At 43.2% G+C, this 19,978-nt stretch overlaps 2 protein-coding genes across 3 annotated transcripts in view; both read right to left on the bottom strand.

Moving 5' to 3' along the window:
- Nucleotides 1–1,704: 1,704 nt before the first annotated feature.
- LOC105601882 (ubiquitin carboxyl-terminal hydrolase 11-like) lies at nucleotides 1,705–16,026 on the bottom strand. The gene is given in 4 exon segments (XM_042241335.2): nucleotides 1,705–6,958; nucleotides 6,960–7,054; nucleotides 7,057–7,163; nucleotides 7,165–16,026. Coding segments are annotated over 4 exon segments (2,340 nt in total). The 5' UTR covers nucleotides 7,209–16,026; the 3' UTR covers nucleotides 1,705–4,864.
- TNKS (tankyrase) overlaps nucleotides 13,037–19,978 on the bottom strand; it is a 153,465-nt gene continuing 146,523 nt past the window's right edge. Inside the window, exons 27-28 of one of the 2 annotated variants that reach the window (XM_042241375.1) lie at nucleotides 18,569–18,668; nucleotides 13,037–17,956 (exon numbers count right to left, since the gene is read on the bottom strand). In XM_042241375.1, coding sequence (XP_042097309.1) covers nucleotides 18,582–18,668 — 87 coding nt within the window. In that variant the 3' untranslated portion in view covers nucleotides 13,037–17,956; nucleotides 18,569–18,581. Of the gene's footprint in view, nucleotides 18,669–19,978 lie in introns of both variants that reach the window. The other variant, XM_004021749.5, reaches the window with a different exon arrangement.

Below are 19,978 nucleotides of genomic sequence, written 5' to 3'. Positions count from 1 at the left end.
GTTTGAAAAATGGGAGGCCAAATTATTTGCAGATGATATGTATCTGAAAAACAGGAATCAACTGAAAATCTATTAGAAATGAGAGCATTCAGCTAGTGGTTGATTGCATTAAAAAATTGTATGAAATTTTTGATTGTATGATTGTATGAAAAAATCAATAGCTTCCCCATATGAAAATATCAATTTAAAATAGATGTAGTAGATCCTGTTTACAGTATCAGCTTAAAGATAAACTGCCTACAGTAAACTTGACCAGAGATAGGCAAGACCTAGCTGATGGACCTGGTAAAGCACTGCTGGGCTTCCCCGGCAGTCCAGTGGTTAAGACTACATGCTTCCAATGCAGGGGGTACAGGTTCAATCCCTGGTCAGGAACTAAGATGGTGCGGTGTGGCCAAAAACTAAAAAAATTCTTCAATGAAAAAAAAAAAATCCTACTAAGGGACATAGGGAAAAAAAAAAAGTCCTACCAAAAGACATATAAGAATACTTGAAAAAAAGCTGAAGGACATACTATATTCTTGGATAAAAAGATGCAGTATTGAAAAGATATTTCTCTATAAATTAACCTATCCAGAATTTTTTATAGATTATTTTAAAAATAGAGATCCTTGAGGCCATCTAAGACATTGACTCAAAGACTCCACAAACTCCCACAAGTGATTACGACCAAGCCACCAGGGAAGCCCAGGGAATCTATTTTTAACTAGAACAGTAGCTGAGGGAACTGACTCCCTGCTAGTTGCCATAGAAAAGTTCAGTGGAAAAGCTCCTGCTCTTGACTTTGGGGTTCCTGGCATCTCTACCAAAGTGCTGCCAAGCTGACTCTGTGTGACCCCTTGAGGTGGTTGTACAACTCTTAAATTTAGTAAATTTATGAAAAAAATCTTGTACACTTAAAATGGTAAATTTCATGGTATGTAAATTACATCCCAATAAAGTTGTTCAATGATTAATACACGAAAATAAATACATATGTTCACTGCCACAAAATTCAAAGAATGCAAATACATACAAGGAACAGTGAAAGTTCGTTCTGCATATCCTTGCCTTACACCCCACTTTAAGAAATTTTCAGTAACCAAAATGAGCCATTGGGTGTAATTACTTCAAGACTCTGACTTATGCATTTTATAAATTCAAGTGTTTGACAGTGCAGGGGAGTGAAACTGGCCACCCCTAAATGTCTTTTTGGCATGCAAATTATTTCAAGCTGAAAGTAAGGAAGGAACAAAAGGCTCAGGAAGAAACTTTGACCTTCCTCCTGAAGAATACAGAGGCTCTGCTTCAGGAAGAGAACATCACCTTAGATAACCTAGTCTAGACCAGGTGTGTAGATGGGGAGGAATCCAGCAAAGTCTCTTAAAATTCCTCCGTCCCATCGTCTCCGCAGGGCCCAGCAAATATTTATTTACCAAACATTTGCTTTTCATCTCCATATAAATTGCTTTCCTTTGAAGTGCCAAATCACTACTCCCAACATCCTCTTTTATCTTTAGCCGAAAATGGTCTTTAACTGGAGAGTTTCAGCCGTTTTGAGTTACTCTGGGTCTCTTTCACGGATACATGTCATTCAGCTTTTGTGGGCTTTTCTCCCATTTATCTATACATATCTCATGCCAATTTAATTCTTAGACTAGTCAAAATAACGTAGAAGGGAAGAGGGAAAACTTCTTCCTCCCAGACAACAGGATAACATTTGAGTTGTAGCCAAGCCAGTTATTTTATTTTTTTAAACTTAAAAAAGGTTTTATTGAGATATAATTGACATCATACAATACACCCATTTAAAGTATATGATTCAATGGTTTTTAGACATATTCACAGATATATGCAACCATCACCATTTAGAACATTTTCATCTCAAAAAGAAACCCCGTATCTTTAAGCTGTCGCCTCCCTAGCCATCCATTCCTAGCCCCCCAGTTCTATGCTGCGGCTGATGCTACGTTGCTTCAGTCGTGTCCGACTCTGTGCGACCCCGTAGACGGAAGCCCACCAGGCTCCTCTGTCCCTGGGATTCTCCAGGCAAGAATACTGGAGTGGGTTGCCATTTCCTTCTCCACAAGCCAGTTATTTTAAATAGACATTCAGAGTGTACAGTCTCTGCTTTTGTTCTATTTGTTAAAAACCAAGTTAGTTAAATATGATATTCAACACCCTGATAGTTTCATTTTTATTTTGTCAGTTTCTTAGAGGAATGTATTACAAATATGAGGAGGATTTGATAAACTCAGAATCACAGTGGAAGACTTTAACAGTTTGTGTTTTCTATTTCAATGATGCCTCGCACGCATGAAGTTGTGCTTTGTACAGCTTCTTGTGGTCAGCAGCAGGGCTTCCCAGGTGGCGCTAGAGATAAAGAACCCGCCTGCTAATGCAGGAGACATGAGACAAGGGTTCAATCCATGGGTTGGGAAGATCTCCCGGAGGAGGGCACGGTGGCCCACTCCAGTATTCTTGCCTGGAGAATCCCCATCGACACAGGAGCCTGGTGTGCTACAGTTCATGGGGTTGCAAGGAGTTGGACGTGACTGAAGCAACTTAGCACGCATGTAGCACGTGGTTGATAGGTAGGTGATGTTTCTCATTTTCCATGTATGTAGTCGGACACGACTGAGCGACTGAACTGAACTGAACTGAACTGAGTGCCATTCTCTTGATACTTGGGAATCAACAATACCATGTCTACATTTGCTTGGTCACCTCTTGTCTGGTACGTCTTTATACATTTCCTTTTCATTTTCAGTAACAGTGGGAATTTATTTATTATTTTTTGGGGGGGATTTATTTTTTAATCCTAGAGAACACATGACAATAGATAGAAATATGACTAGATTTATAGGTTGAATTCTGTAATTAAGGTGAATGCTGATTCTGGGTATTTGCTTCCAACAATGTTACTCCTTTTAAAATATAACCCATGACTTTGAAGGGATCCAGCAAGAAAACCGAAGTGATGTTTCCATGCCCTTTTCATTTTCATCTCCCAGTGGAAATGATTTTCTTCCAACATTCTGAGCAAATGGGCAAAAACAGCAGAGATGCTAGCAGAATCGCACACTTATGGTTCTGTCGTCATCGTCACAACTTTCTTCATTTCTAAGACGATTGCTCCTGCTTTTAAGTTTTCAAACAGAATGAAGCACTTCACCTGGAAATAAGACTACATTTAGAGACAGGCCTTGAATTACTGAGCTGCATGGTTTAGAAAGCATGTATTATTCTTGTTTCAATTTCTTCCCTTCCCACAGTAACATAGTTTTATTGAAAAAGTCAAACACATCTGAATATTAGAAAGCAAAAAAAATCTCCTGAAATCCTGTATCTCTGAAACACTCACCCTCAACATTCCATGACCATCTTTCTACATATATGTGTGTGTGCATATATACACATATACATATATACACATGTGTTTTCATGTTCTAGCTCATGGACAAAGAGTCAGGATAGTTATGTTTTCTTGTGGCTTGCAGACGATGTTTCTATCTTTGTTCTATTTTCCAGACAGATAGACATAAATATATATGCACACATTTTTTTCTTTCAAAAATGTCAGCCATATCGTTAAACAATATTTTCTTTTCACATGTCTCCCTCCACCAGACTCTGCAAACAACCACTGTTAACCATCACCTGTCCTTCCTTTTCTCTCTATCCCCACAGAGTCATACACGATATGATGTGTTGTATTATATGGTATAACGGTATAAAGTGCATACACCATGTACCTATATGTTTAACTACATATAGGGATTTTATTGCTATTTGCTTTATAAAAACAACATCATACAATACACAGTTTCTGCATCTTGCTTCCCTTGATGTATTGTGGAAATCGCTTCAACTCAAAAGATAAATGAGATGATTTACTCCTAATTTCTTTCTTTTTAACATATTTTGGCTGTACCGCATGGCGTGAGGGATCATAGTTCTCCCTGACTGGGGACTGAATCCAAGCCCCTTGCAGTGGAAGTGTGAAGTCTTAACCACTGGACCACCAAAGAAGCCCCCACTCCCAATTCTTTCATGCAGATAAATTATTCACATAGATCAATAATTTTAAAAATATAGACACCTATATAATAAAATGCCTCCTTCTCAACTAAGTCACCTCACCACCGATTTACCAATGTTATTAGATTGAAAAAAAATTGTTACCAGATTTTGACATATTCACCAAGAAGGTATTCCAATCATTTGAGTAAGCACATGAAGGTATAGTATGTCCATATTTATGTAATTTCTCCCCCCATCCACTGCTTTTATACCCACTCACTAACACTTGTTACACAACTTCCTGAGTTTTGTCAGTCTGAGAGGTAACTTGTGTTAACTAATTTTAATTTGCATTTCTCTATGAGATAGAGCAATTTGTACACATTCAAGAACCATTTGTATTTTTCTATGAACTGTGTGTTTATAACTTTGATCTGAATTTTTTTTTTTTTTAGGAACACACTGGCACTTTTATATATACACAGTGCAAGGTACAAGGTCTCAGAAAGAAAATACCCTCTGTTCAGGTACACCCTGTTCAGGTGCACCCCACCCCCACCCCCTGAGAACACCCCGGACTGAGGACAAGAAGGAAGGGGAGAATCATAAATAGAGAATTGAAGGGAAGGTCGATGCTCTGAAAGGCAAACGCGGGTGGGGAACACACTGCTGGAAGGAGCCTTGAGCTCTTTTTCCCTGGGAGAGAGCAATGTAACAGAACAGGAGAAGAGCAGCCACAACTAAGCCTGTGACGCCTGGCGCGGGGCACCTAACGGGTAAGAGAACAGGTAAGAGCCAGGGGTGGCTTCGGGAAGGAAGAGAGCCGGGACAGCTTCCTTCCCTCTGGCGGGGCCGGGGCCCCTCAGTTTACATCCATGAACCCCGACTTGGGTGGCGCACCGCAGGTAGAGGATGCCGGGGGTTTCGATGAGCCAGCCTGGGGTTGCAGACGGCGTGCCACGTCCTGGCGCTGGTAGAAGAGGACATAGGCTGCCTTGGACTCAATCTGATTCTCCGTCACAGGCAAGACGCTGTTGTCATCGAAGTAGTGCCACTGGCCGCTGTCCTTGTTGCAGGCAAATGTCGTGTAGTGTCCATCCCGCAGGCCCCCATAATGGTTGGAAACCGCGATGAGGTCGTATTTGTAGAGCTCCGGAGCTGAGTCATCCTGCGGCTTGATGACAAACTCAGAGAAGTCCAGGTCCCGGATAGGAAACTCCACAAGGGTGTCCAGCTTTTCGCGGGAGAGCGTGGTGTAGGAAAAGCGCTTCAGGTGGATAATCAGTGTCTCTGGCAGCATCCACAGGTCCAGCTTCTTGGTGGCCGGCTGGTGCTGCTTGCAAGTGGGGCAGTACCAGGGGTTTTCCTTCTCCAGGGTCTCAACGGTGGTGAAGAGCTCGATGCATTCCTGCAGCTGCACTGGGGCCTTCAGCACATACCCGACACAGTCGTGCTTCACGTAGCCCTCAGCCTCCACCTCGTCATAGTAACGCTTCTTCATCTCTGGCTCCCAGTCGATGGCAATATATGGCTGAGCCTGAGTATCCTCCTTGAAGGTCGAGCAGTCGCTGGTCCCACTGGAATTAACCCTTTGCAGGGTGAAGAGGTGCTTGTGCCGCACCCTCTGGGGCCAGTGAGATGGCCCAGGAGAGGTGTCCACAGGGCCCCAACTACTGCTCGTGACTCCAGAGCTGGACCCAGCCTGCTCCGGCCCAGGGTCTTGGGAGCTGCCCCCAGGCCCATGTCCAGGCTGAGGGAGGCTGTCCTTAGCCTCCAGGTCTTTCTCATCCCCATCCTCCTCATCATCCCAGCGGGGTCTGGTCACGTAGCGTGAGAGGCGGTACAGCAGGATGTGATACAGGGCGTCCCATGAGAGCCGGTCCCGGGGCACTGACACCAGAAGCGGGTGCCCAAAGAGCATCAGGCCGTAATAGGAACCGCTGTAGTCCCGGGCCGGGGTGCGCTCCCGCAGGTACACAGGAAGCACAACGTCCTCTCTGGAGTTCTCCCCAGCGGCCGCCCTGCCTGACACCTCGTATATGAAGATATCGTCTCGGTCCAAGATGCTGCTCAGAGACTCCTCCAGCTGGTAGATCTTATAGAAGCGGTGACTGAAGACATCGGCCACCATCATCTTTTCTGGAGAGACGCCGGTGTGTTTGGCCAGAGCCACACACAGATCCGAGACCTTGCCTTTCTTGGGGACCAGGAGCTGGTGCTGCTCGGGCTTGCGGCGGGGGTCCATGGAGACAAAGAAGACCTCCATGACCCTCTTGTGGCTCACAGGCAGTGGGACACTGAGGTAGCAGAAGGGGTCGAAGGTCACAGACACATTGCCACAGTCAGGGCATACCAAGGTGGACTTGAAGAGGCCGTGGAAAGTGTCCACGATCACAGAATCGTTCCACCGTTTGTGGTTCTGCCAGGCCTCCTGAGCCACCTCCTGGTCTGGCCTCCCAGCAGCGTCGCACAGCTCCACGTATTCCTTCTTCTTGACGCGATTGAGGTCCTCGTGCAGTCCATCCAGGAGGAACGACAGCAGCTCCTGTGAGTCATGCAGCTGGTAGCCCAGGAACTGGGACGCAAAGTGGCCGACTTTGGTCTTGAACACGTAGGGCACGATGGAGCGGTGGTGGCCGGACCACGCCTGCTTCACCAGGTCGGCATAGGCCTCTGCAATCTCCCCCTTCATGCCCAGCGGGTTGCCGAGGTTGAGCTCCGCCAGGTAGCGGTTTTGGAGGAAGTACTCGGTGAGCTGCGGCACGTTGCTGAGGCACTGCAGGGCCGAGTTCATGAAGCACGTGTTGCCCAGGTTGGTGAGACCGCAGATGCCCGGCTGGCCTTGGAAATCCTCACCCTCCTCCGACGCTCCGCTCGTGGCCTGTGGCTGCGCACTGGGCCAGGTGCCATCCTTGTTTCGGGTCTCCATGACGACCACCTGCTCAGTATCGAGAGCGGGCGTCAAGCACTGTGACGCGGGCGTTGCACAACCTCTCAAAAGGGCCCTCCGCGTTCTTGAGCCACAGCCAGGTCTCTTCCTGGGGTGCCCCGGAAACTGCTCTCAAGAGGTGCGCAAAATGAGGTCACTAGAATCTGCGGGGCTGAGCTGAGCCGTGGGAGGTGTGTCCGTATCACTGAGCCGGACGAGCACCAGTTCTACTTTCAACCTTGTGGATGCTGGGCAGTTCCACGACCTTGCGTTCCATGCGAGGCTGGTCATGCTCTAGAACATACCGGTTGACCAGGTAATGTCGAGCAGCCACTGGGAGCAGCACATAGTCCTTACCTTCCGCCAGTCCCTTCTTGAGGCGTCCGTTTACCTGGTCTTCAAAGACCTCAGCCTTGTTGATGCAGCCAGGGAAGATGCTGGAGTCTTGATCGCCTCCTTGTATGTACACCTCCCACTGTTCGTACCCGTGCTGCCCAGTGAGGAACCTGCACTTTCTTCCGTCCTGGGAAGAAGAGCTCGGCCAGAGACAAAAAGCTTGCTGCGTCACAAACTTTGCTCACTTGCAGGCGCCATTTTTTGCTTCCCCTGATTTTTTTTTTTTTTTTAAATAATCTTCCAGGCTTTTAGGAACTCTCTCTGTATGAAAGAGATTAGCCCCCTTCTGCAGTAAGTAATGTTAGTCGCTCAGTCGTGCATGACTCTTTGCGACCCCATGGACTGCAGCCCACCAGGCTCCTGTCTATGAGATTTTCCAGGCAAGGATGCTGGAGTGGGTTGCCATTGCCTTCTCCAGGGGCTCTTCCCAACCTGGGTCCCCTGCACTGCAGGCAGAGTCTTTACAGACTGAGCTACAAGGGAAGCCCTTCTACAGCATGAATTGCAGACATTTCTCCCAGTTTGTCATTTGACTTTGTTTATAATAGTTTAAAAAAAAAATCTTTTTGAGTCTTTCCTTTCCATTCTTTTTGTATACATTCACCTGTCATATTTTATTATTTTTTAATATAAATTTATTTTAATTGGAGGTTAATGACTTTATTGTATTGGTTTTGCCGTACATCAACATGAATCCGCCACAGGTATACATGTGTTCCCCATCCTGAACCCCCCTCCCTCCTCGTACCATCCCTCTGAGTCATTTCAGTGCACCAGCCCCAAGCATCCAGTATCATGCATTGAACCTGGACTGGCGATTTGTTTCACATATGATATTATACATGTTTCAGTGCCATTCTCCCAAATCATCCCACCCTCTCCCTCTCCCACAGAGTCCAAAAGACTGTTCTATACGTCTGTGTCTCTTTTGCTGTCCTGCATACAGGGTTATCGTTACCATCTTTCTAAATTCCATATATATGCGTTAGTATACTGTGTTGGTGTTTTTCTTTCTGGCTTACTTCACTCTGTATAATAGGCTCCAGTTTCCTGTTGTATTTTAAAGAATATTGAGACCGAGAACTTACCTTGTAGGTTGGTCCCAGTGATGAGCAAGGAAACATCAGTTTTATTTCAACATCATACATGGAGTGAGTGCCTGAGAGAGGGGCTTGCTTGGGTAACTGTTCTCTCTTCCCAGTACTTCCCCTGGGTCTGAACTATAGAGGACGGGTCTACGAAATCAGTTCCTAAGTTCGAAGTGGCAGAAACATAAAGAATATTTAAATTTACCCTCTGTCTTCCCCAGTTTTAAACGAATTTAAAACATCAACTTTAAAAAAAATACATGTTCACACCTCCTTGAAGTCAAAGAAGGATTAAATTATTTTTACTTATTATTACTTCACGTGCATCTCTATGTCTCCTCTCTAAAAGAGGAAGTATTGATGTATACATTATGCTCGTACATGTGTTTTTAGCCTTCTCTCTCTTTATAAAACATTTAATTTTTTAAGAGCAGTTTTGGGTTCAGCAAAATTGAGAGAAGTTACAGAGATTTTGTATAAACCCCTGGTCTCGTTGATAAAAGCCTCCTCCATTATCAACATCCTCCACCAGAGTGGTACATTTGTTACAATTGATGAACCTATGTTGACACATCACAGTCACCCAAAGTCTACAGTTTGCATTAGGGTTCACTCTGGTGGTTGTACATTCTGTGGGTTTTGGTAAGTGTGCAGGGACATTCATCCACCTTTACAGTATCTTTGAAGGTATTCTCACTGCTCTGAACATCCTCTGTGCTCCTCTTAGCCGTCTTTCCCTTCCGGACTGCTGGCAACCACTTCTCTATTTGTCTCCATAGTTTTGCCTCTTTCAGAATGTCATATAGTTGGAATCATACACCCTGTAGCCTTTTCAGATCAGCTGCTTTTGCTTAGCATTCACGTTTCTTCCATGTCTTTTCATGGCTTCAAAGTTCATTTCTTTTTGGCGCTCAACAAATATCCCACTTTCTGGAGGTGCCAGAGTTTGTTTATCCATTTAGCTGCTGAAGGGCATTTGATTGCTTTCAAGTTTTGGCAACTGTGAATAAAGCTGTTAAAAACACCTGCATGTGGGTATCAGTATGGACCTAAGTTTTCAACACCTTTGCATAAATATCAAAGTGCACTCTTGCTGGAACATATGTTATGTTTAGTTTTGTAAGAAATGGCCAAACTGTCTTCTGAGGTGACTATACCATCTTGCATGCCACCAACAATGAGAGTTCCTGTCACTCCATATCCTCACTAGCATTTGGTATCAGTGTTCCAAATTTTGGCCATTCTAATAGGTGTGTAATGGCATGTCGTTTTTCAAATTTGCATTTTAATGTCATATGACATTAAGCATTTTTTCCTATGCTTATTCCTCATGTTTGGTGAGGTGTCTGTTCAAGTGTTCTGTTTTTTACTCAGGTTGTTGATGTTCTTAACATCCAGTTTTGAGGGTTCTTTGTATATTTTGGATAGTTGTGCTTTATCGGATATGCCTTTTGCAAATATTTCTCCCAGCCTGTGGCTTATCTTCTCATTCTCTACCCAGCATCTTTTGCAGAAGTTGTAAATAAAAATTTAGCTTTATCAGTTTCTTTCTTTTATAGATGATGCCTTTAGTGCTATATTTTAAACAGTCATTGTGGTCTGGGGGTTCTAGTTCTACATGTAAGGAACTTGGAAAGTGCTAGTTCTAATAACACGTCAAAAGCCAAACAGAGTGAAAAATCAACTCTTCTAGGATATGTGAGAGAGGTAAGGACACAGGGGAAATTGTCCCTGAGACTGGAGAAGTTGACAGGCAGATACAGAGAATAACGATTTACTGGAGCTGAGATTCATGAGCTGAAGTTGCTCGGGGAACCAGTACTGGTCAGGAAAACAGGAACTGCAATGAATTACTAGAGGCTGCATGTGGATTACCCCGAGAGCTCAAAACTCGTGGGACCCAGTCATCGGGGACCGTGACAATTCTGTGAGATTTATTTCCAGGAGCTCAAATAGGTTCTCATAGTAAACACTGGAGAAAAATATCCTTGTTCTTCAGGCAGTAGGAGAGAGAAAGGAACCACTTTGAAATAAACCACAACCTCTGTTCTTAACAATCTTCCCTTATGAGAACTAGCTGACCAGGGCCTAAATCAGCAGGTGCTCACTGTGTGTCCAGGTCTACTCTGTAGGATCTCAGTTCCCATACAGAACTCAGCAGAAAATGCTAGTTTTAATTCTTACAGCAACTCTATGAACGGCTAGTAGCGGGAGACTCATTTTATAGTCTTATTTTTGGCTGAACTGTGGGGCATGAAAACTGAAAGTCGCTCAGCTGTGTCCAACTCTTTGTGACCCCATGGACCTCATGAACTGTGGGGCATATGGGATCTTAGTTCCCTGACCAGGGATTGAACCTGTGCCCCCACCCCCCCATTGGGAGCACAGACTCTTAACCACTGGACCATGAGGGACGTCCCACTGGAGCCTATTATACAGAATGAAGTAAGTTAGAAAGAAAACCATCAATATAGTATACTAAGGCATATATATGGAATTTAGAAAGATAGTAACGATGACCCTATGTGAGACAGCAAGAGAGACACAGATGTACAGAACAGTCTTTTGGACTCTGTGGGAGAGGGCGAGGGTGGGATGATTGGGGAGAATGGCACTGAGACATGTATATTATCATATGTGAAATGAATCGCCAGTCCAGGTTCGATGGATGAGACAGGGTGCTCAGGGCTGGTGCACTGAGATGACCCAGAGGGATGGGATGGGGAGGGAGGTGGGAGGGGGGTTCAGGATGGGGAACACATGTACACCCGTGGCGGATTCATGGCAATGTATGGAAAAACCACTACAATATTGTAAAAGTAATTAGCATCCAATTAAAATGAATACATTTATTAAAAAAAGAAAACGGACTGAGGCACTGGGAGGGTAAGGAGTTTCCCAAAGTCACATGGCTATTAATAGTGGCAGAGCTGGGCCTTGCTCAGGCAGTTTGAGGTGTCTTCATCCTATACGGTCTTTCAGCAAACTTGCTGCACTTACAGACTATGTAGCCAGCCAGATTTCTCGTTATACTTCTGCTTTCTCCTAGGACCCCAAGAGCACTTGAATATCTTCCAAATATTCCTACTAAATAACTTTGGCAGAAATTATTCCTACTTGGCAGACAGAAGAGACCCAGAGCCTCCATAGAATTTCCCGGGGGTTGTGAAGCAATCTGGTGGTCCACAGCAGCCATGGTTTCCTAAAAACTCCAGCGTCTTCATGCCACCATGGATTCAATCCATGGTTTTCTTTTAAACTTTTTAAAACAAAATTAAGTATAGGTATTTTACAATGTTCTGTTTCATGTATACAGCAAAGTGATTCAGCTTTATATATAGATTCTTTTGCATTTAGGATATTACAAGATATTACAGTTCCCTGTTCTATATTTTTTGTTGTTCACTCAGTCATGCCTGACTCTTTGTGAGCCCACGGACTGTAGCACACCAGACTTCCCTGGCCTTCACCATCTCCAGGAGTTTGCTCAAACTCATGTCCACTGAGTCAGTGATACCATCCAAAAGTAAGTCCATGTTATTTATTTTATATATGGTAGTTTGGATCTGTAATTCCTAAACACCTAATTTATCTTATGCTTTGTGTAACATTCTCTGGACTTGTAAACCAAATTATGAAAGTAGAGATGAATAGAATTACTTTTCAAATCAGCCTTTGACCAAGTAAAGTATGCCAAGAATCCTATTAACAAAATGAACATGTCACCTACACACTGTCAGACGTTTTATTCATTATTAGCTCTATAGGACAGGTGGGGATTGGCCAACTGAAGTCCTGCACCATCCCCTTCCCCTTGTTCTAGATGCAGGTCTTTAGAGCAGATGCTAAGCTGCAAATCTGGCAGCCAGGTCTCAGCTGAATGGGAACTGATGACCTTTTATATTATTTGTTTGCGTTGGATCTTAGTTATGGCCATGTGGGCTTAGTTGCCCCGTGGCATGTGGGATCTTAATTCTCTGACCAGGGATCGAACCTGCGTCCCCTGCGTTAGAGGGCAGGTTCTTAACCACTGGGCCACCATTATAGTCTTTAGATGACCTTTGTAATGCCAGGTGCTCCTTCAGCTTAGACGCCCACTGTGCTGTCTTATGATTGTAAAGTAACAAGGAAAAGTGAACCATGCCCAATGATAAAGGGTCATAAGCGCTATTCATAGGGTGTACTTTCTCTAGCCTGAGTCACAGCCACCAAAGCAGTGCCATCACAAGAGGCAGGCAGTCCACTGGCTCCTGTGCCCCACACCCTCACAGGATACAAGGAGGGAGTGAGGTCCGGAGTGATAGCAGTTTGCCGGCCTCCCAGCTACCTTGGGAGCCAGGGTGAAGTCTGTCTCCAAAGCGCATGCCCCGTTGTTGTGAAGATATTTCTAAAAGGCAGCTTGCTTCTGCTATTGCTGAACCTCAGTGGCTCGCACGTGGGCTGCGAGGTGAGGATACGGCCCTTCGTGCAGGTCCCACTAGAGACTTGTCCGAAGATGAGAGGGAGCTGCTGCTTGTCTTTTCTGGCAGTTTTAGGGCAGCCGCATTAAGGTTGGTCAGGTTGAAAGGAACAAACAGGGAAACGAAAACACTTCAGAGCTAACTGCTACCCACATACCATATACTTTAAAAATGTTTTTATTGAATATTAAACAATTACAAGTACTGTAAGTTAGACATTTAGCCAAAGCACAATTACAGGTTAAATATAATCATAAAGATGTCTTAAATAGAAACCCACCATGCAGGCAGGTTGAGTTCCTTGACGCTCTCTTTTGGAAAGAAGAGGGTGAGGGGGGAAAAAAAGGTCCTCCAATCCATGTGAAAGAGAGTGAAGTCTAGAAGAATTTACATGCTGTAAGCAATTTCCTACAACCAAATCAACAGGCTTGCCAGATTTAGTAAAACGAAACAAAACAAAGCCAAAAAGCCCAGGATGTTAAGTTTGAATTTCAGATAAACAATAATTTTTTACAGTAAATATAAGCCAAATAATGCAAACCATACTTAAGCAAAACAATTATTTATCTGAAATTCAAATTTAACTGGGTGCCTTTTATCTGGCAATTCTACAGATAGACAAATGCAAAACAGGACAGGAGAGTGAATTGGAACTCCCTGCCACTGGTGGGTCACAGAGACTACAAATAAAAACATTACCAATAATGAACCGAAGAGTCACTACATTGGTTATGTACACAGAACAACATCACAGTGAGAAAATACACTTACTACTTCAAATGCTGTCGCCAGGAAACACTCTCGATTTCCTCAAAGCTGGTTTTGTAAATGTTTTTGAGAAACCATGATATAAGTACCTTTTAGTCTGTAGGTATCAAAGACAATAGACAGGGTGAGCTTGAAACAATGGAAGCAGAAGCAGGTATTCTATGCACATGAAGAGTTTAAATATTCTGTCATGAATAGAATGGTTATATAGTCAAGGTCGGCTTCTAGGTCTAGGCTATTAGCCTCAAAGATTTTGGTTCCTTTCCAATTTTTATTGTTTTTTCTAGCTTTTCCTCCTGAGCCTTGGGAGGGGCTGGGAGCATGTAAGGGACCTCCGTCCACTCCACCAGGGTTTAACTGTACTTCTCTGCAAACACTAAGAGACAACAAGGGGCTTCAAGAGCTGCCTGCGGAAAAGGGCAGGCTTACAAAGAATAACCAAACACTCTAGATCCTAGGGCATGAGAAATCTGTTTGAAAAAGATGGGTGGTGGGGTGCGTATGGAGATGTGAAAGTGCAAAGCATAAAAGAAAATGTGAAAAAATGAGGAGTCAGAATGCAGTCACCTCTACTGTGTGAATATTATCTCAAAAGGAGTTAAAAACCTCTGTAGATGTTTAAAACTGGTCACTTTGTGAGCATATTTAGTCTTGGGGAGTATGTAAAATCTTAGCTTCCTACTGCTTGTCACTTACCACTGTGGTTTATATTTTTAAATGATTCAAAATTAGCTTGTGCAACACTCAAATTCTACATGGTATCCATCACTTCATGAGTTGTTGGTAATCCCTACATGCACAAAACTTCACGGGTTTTGAAATCATTTCTCTCAACCAGAAGGTTTGATAGCTGAGGAAGTTCAGATACAGAGGAATGGGGGATGGTTTGATTCTCTCAGCTCCTCTGCAGATAAAGGAGGATTCCTTAGAAAGTAGATTCTTGTCAACTACGTTTACCAGGTGTGAGATACATGGAGATACACCCAACAGGCTGACATCTTTCACAAGCTGAGAAATGGAAATTACAGCTCTGTGTTTATTAGGATATAAAAGCTTAAAAGTTCTCTGCCATAGTTATTTAATTGTCTATTAATTTCAGAATGCACAAGGTATCTGAAGTAGTCTTACTTTTTAAGTTTCTTTTTTAAATGCATTTCCTTTTCATATGCTAGACGTGTCCAGCCAAAGCACAAATATCATCTTCACAATTACCTTCTTTTATCTATGTCACTGATTCGACATCAAAGTTTAGTCTTTAAATTTCTGACACATGAAACCCTATCTTAATGTCAGTTTTAAGCGCTGCCTGAATGATTAAAATCTATAGTTCTATGTCAGATAACTGCCCAAAAGAAAAATACAGAAAAAAGGCTGTTTATCACAGAATATCATACAAATGGGATCTGGATATCCTAGGGGAAAGGTGCTTAAAAATACACACCATCTCTGTTTGAAAGTGTTGGAAATCCAGAAGGTACAGGTGTTTAAGAACGAGGGTGAGCAGTGGCCAAGAACCGTTGTGCAGCTGTGAGACAGAGAAAAACATAGACAACTTATTGCATTCTAATGCTGTTTTCTAGCATACACCAAAATTTTATTTTTTGAATAGAAGCTATGATATTACTCTATATTACTTTATTTGCCACATTCAGGCATTTCTCTGCACGTATCAATGCACTTCGCTATTTTGAGAGCAAAGGGAAATTAGTGTAGTCACTAACATCAAGCTCAAAGGAGCACAAGGATGTCATTTCACACAAACATCCTAGTATTGTTTACTCTACTTATGTTACTGAAAAGCTAGGAATTCCAAATTCCAAGAAGGAAAAGATAAAGGAAGGATTCTGGTTGTACTGCTATTATTCTGCATAGAATTAGAACTCTGGGTTCCACGCTGTCATCTGTCAACAAAGTGGCCGAATCTTCTAAGCAGAGAACATGAGGCCTACTACCTGACTCTGGTTGTGAACTGGAAACTGAGGTACAGTCACTGTATGTATGCAAGACTCCAGACAGAGAAAGGAGGCAAATGAGTGGGGTCAAAGGTAACTGCTGGAGCTAATCATAAATCCAGATTAGCAATCTGGGGAAAAGGGAAGGAGGCCAAGAACAAGGAGAAAAGTGCCCAGTCCAGACCACTTAACTGATGCCAACAGCTAGCAAACCGGGCCATCAGGGCTAGAAACTCTTTGATGTCAGACCTGCAGTGGGCTGGTGGAGGGTCTGGATTCTTTCTTCTGTGTGGTTTGGGAAACAGAGGGGCCACTCAGGGGTGGGCATACTGGAAGCCCTCACTTGCTAGTGTTTCTGTAGAGCGTGCACAAGAAATTAACTGCATTTCAGCCTAACTGAATGCCATGCTTTTAAGCCCCAAAGGGTTTTTCACACTACTATGGGTGGAAATTCCAAATGCAATCAATGTCTGCTAACTTGAAACACGCTCAGGGTAACCTTTGGTTTTCAAGTTTTGAAAAAATGTATTTGGCTCCTATGAGATATTGATTACCTCATTCTCTTCAGCAGATGAGTAATATGTACACATTCCTTCAAGAACTACTACATACTCAAATCATTACAAGACAAGAAGCACAGCAAATGTCTTCCTTACACAGTACCTTTACTCGGCACACAGAATGTCAGATATAACATTGGCAGTTTAAATACCGAACCACGGCTTAGCTTCTCAAATATAAGGCTGAAGTTTCAAACTGGCACATCCATTAACCTAGTTAGTGTGACGGAAATGACATATAACCACGGTTGAGTAGGTAGTGGCTTATGTTTTTAATGAAGCTATAAAGCTTTTGAGATCCATACCATATTCATCCTTTTACTTAACTAAAAATCACAGCTGTGTTTACCATTTTAAACTATATCTAATTGGAGGCAAGTATTATACACTTTCACAGCTACTGAAAACGACACAAATGCCAATTCCTTCAACCCACTGTTACAAACACAGCAAAACAGAAGGAAAGGAGGAAGAAAGCCCTCTTCATGAATATCACACTTGGGAGCTCTGTGTGGAATTCTAGTGCTATTAAACAAGTAGCCAAGACACAAACACCCAGCTTGGGTCACTAAAACTTCAATAGAAGCAACAACTGAGGCTAATTCTTGATTTAATTTTGAGGACCCATGCAAGATTCAGCTATAAAACTCAAAACTAATTCCCGATGCCTAGTTCTAGCATTGGACTCAAGCCAAAAGGAAAGCAAAATGCGTATTTTTTAATACCCTATTCTAGAATCTTTGCATGTAACCATTTTATTTTTCTCTAGGAGATTAAATGAAGTCACAGCTTAATCAACCTGCATTAAAAAAACAAGCAAATTAGTTTTCAGGACTGTAAATTGAAATGGCAAGTTTGCATCACACTGTTTTTCCTTTTTTTCCACCACATTTACATTACTTTGCTTCGAAGCTGAGTAGACACACAGCATGTCCAATATGTTAATGCACTCAATTCAATATTCAGTTAAGATGAAAAGGACAAGTGTGAGAACTGTCACGGATAATTTTTTTAAGTGTCAACGTGCACTTGACAAATGTTGAGGGAAGAAAAGCAAAGCAAAGCAGTGATTTCAAGAAGGAACAGTATGACTATTTCTCTCCTTTCATTTAAAAAACAACCGAAAGAGCTTTGGTTTCCATTTTTGTTCTCCTCATCTATTAAGCAGTTTGAGACAATGGTTCAAAAATTTAGTGCAGGGACCTATGTAAACTATCTGAAGCACCTCACTCAAAATAAACCCCAAATCTGGAGCAAACAAAAGAGTTCTCCCATTTGTGCCTATCTAGTGACTAAACAGGATTTGAACCCCAGCTTTCTAAACTAGAGAAACAGTCAAGCATATTTCTGTGATTCTACTGGAGCATGGTAATTCCACCGAATTGGGAAGTAAGGCAGCTGATTCTGGGGCGACAGTTCTGGTGGTGCGGGTTAAGTGAAGGGAAGTAGTGTTATCTTGGAGAAGTCCTCGTGGTCCTTTTCTGTTGCTGTATTTTCACACCTCAGGCCCCTCACGCGTCTTAATGATGCTTCTGGATTCACAGGCCCCCCCGGCGGTCTGCCCTCTGAATGTCACCACAGCCTCTCACTGGCTGGGCTCTTCCTGGCCCTCCAGCACCGTCCCGAACGCCTCGGAGGCAGGCCTGCGTTGGGAAGTGCGAGTGGCTCTCATGGGCTTCGACTTGCTCTGAACCTGGGAGTTCCTAACTCAGGTGGATGCTGGGTGCCTTTCCCTTGTAAGACTGGCCAATCATAAAAGGAAACTGAAATGTGGCGTTTTTCCTTTCCATCTCCGTTTATGCTGATAAGAGGTACAGATAAAAAATAAATCAGTGGGGGAAAAAAAGTGGACACTAAAAGCCTTGCTCAGCCGGAAGCTCGGGTTATGTCACTAGTGATTTTAGTCAGTGTGACTGTGCAAAATATCCTCAGGAAGGCTCGGGCTCATTTTCAAAGTAAGCAACAACAATGATAGCAACAAAAAGTAGATGATAAATGCTCAGAAAAAACTAAAAAATGAGCCTGTCATATGTGTATATTTATTATATACACGGGCCGTATGTAGAAAAGCAAATGTAGTGTGTGAATTGTGAACATTTGGGAAAGTATTGGTTATGTTGTCTTTTTTCCCATTTCCAAGTCTAGATCAAAGTAGTCCTGTCTTAGCGATGGATAACTGCAATGAAAATGAGCCTGAGATATATTAAAAGGCCGCCCCTGTAAACATTTCCTCAAAGGGAACAGTAGCAGTTGAGTATGTATCAGTTACTCATACTATATTCATCACTATAGCAATGCTTTATAAAAGACAAACAGCTTATTTCTAGGCTGTCGGGGATTTATAGAATATTGATTTTGTTGAAAACAATCCACTGTCATCCAGGCCCGGGCTGAAATTTGATCCGGCCTTTACCGATGGGCGTTCACTAGGTCTTCTGCTCTGCGGCTGTCGCGGTCTGTGAAGGAGCTTCTGGCTTCATGATCTGGTACGTGATCAGATACTCTGGGTATGCCTGGAAAGGACAGGAAGAAAGCATTATCACCCTTTGGGCAGGTAAGATACTGAAGCCCAGCTTCATGTGGACGCTTCAGAGGCTGCTGGTCATAACCCACACTCTACATACACCTGAGAGCCTGCAAAGGCCAACTAATTCATAGGTGCCTGGACAGTGAGGAGGTCCACTTTCATCTCTGTATGTAAACCTGTGTAAACTCTGTAATCCTAGAATTGCTCTCATGTTATTTCACCTCTGAATACTGTAAATTCGTCACACCACATTTATGCCTCCCTAGAGTCACATGCCATAAACCAGAAAACTAAGGCAAAGAAAAATCTTTCTCATGTCACCTCGCGGGTTGCTGTCACATGGCATTTTCAAGAAAAGTCAATGACAGAATAATTCACTGAACTGATTTCAAGTTAATCATAGATGATGAGGTAGCCCACTGAGCGAGGAGGGGGAAGGGCGAGGTGTGCAGGGTCACCAGTGACCTAGAGGCAAGAGTTTGGAGGTCATTTTGACAAGTTGACTAGTGAAAGGCAACTTTGACAGGAAAGAGAATGGCTCTGAAGATGAGCCTCTACCCCCGTCTTCTATGATCCTTTGTGTGATACATCCTTTTGCTTGTAGAAAAGTTGCTTAAGCAAAGGAATCGGTAACGCAAGCATCTGAATTTGGTAGTATGGTATTTTAGATTCCCAACACATGTAAAATTTAGGCAGATTCTAATGGTATGAATGACATAAAGATCCTTTTCTGAGTGCTTCTGCTTCCTACTCATTAGGCTACTGAATTGCTTCTGTGTATAATGGCAACCCACTGCAGTGTTCTTGCTGGCAAAATCCCATGGACAGAGGGGCTTGGAGGGCTATAGTTCATGGGGTCGCAAAGAGTTGGACACAACTGAGTGACTGAGCACATAGTTTGAGATAGGAATTAATCATATCAAAGTCCAGAAGTAGGCTTTAAGGCAAGGGAATTACTAAACTTCAGGACCAGAAGGGCCCAGGATAGACCAACAAACATTATTTCCTCTCAAGTCTTACTCTAAACCCAAGCTGGTTCTAAGAGCATAGAGCATATTTTTTTAAGTACTTGAAAGAAAAGATTCAACAATCACTTTTAGTAGCCAAATTCCTTGATAGCTCAGTTGGTAAAGAATCCTCCTACAATGCAGGGGACCCCGGTTTGATTCTTGGATCCAGGAGATCTGCTGGAGAAGGGATAGGCTACCCACTCAAGTATTCTTGGGCTTCCCAGGTGGCTCAGCTGGTAAATAATCCGCCTGCAATGTGGGAGACACTGGGTTCAATCCCTGGGTT

Source organism: Ovis aries, chromosome 26, assembly GCF_016772045.2.
Source record: "Ovis aries strain OAR_USU_Benz2616 breed Rambouillet chromosome 26, ARS-UI_Ramb_v3.0, whole genome shotgun sequence".
NCBI lineage: Eukaryota > Metazoa > Chordata > Mammalia > Artiodactyla > Bovidae > Ovis > Ovis aries.
Note: the sequence above shows the minus strand (reverse complement) of the source record. Positions and strands in the feature narration are given on the sequence as shown.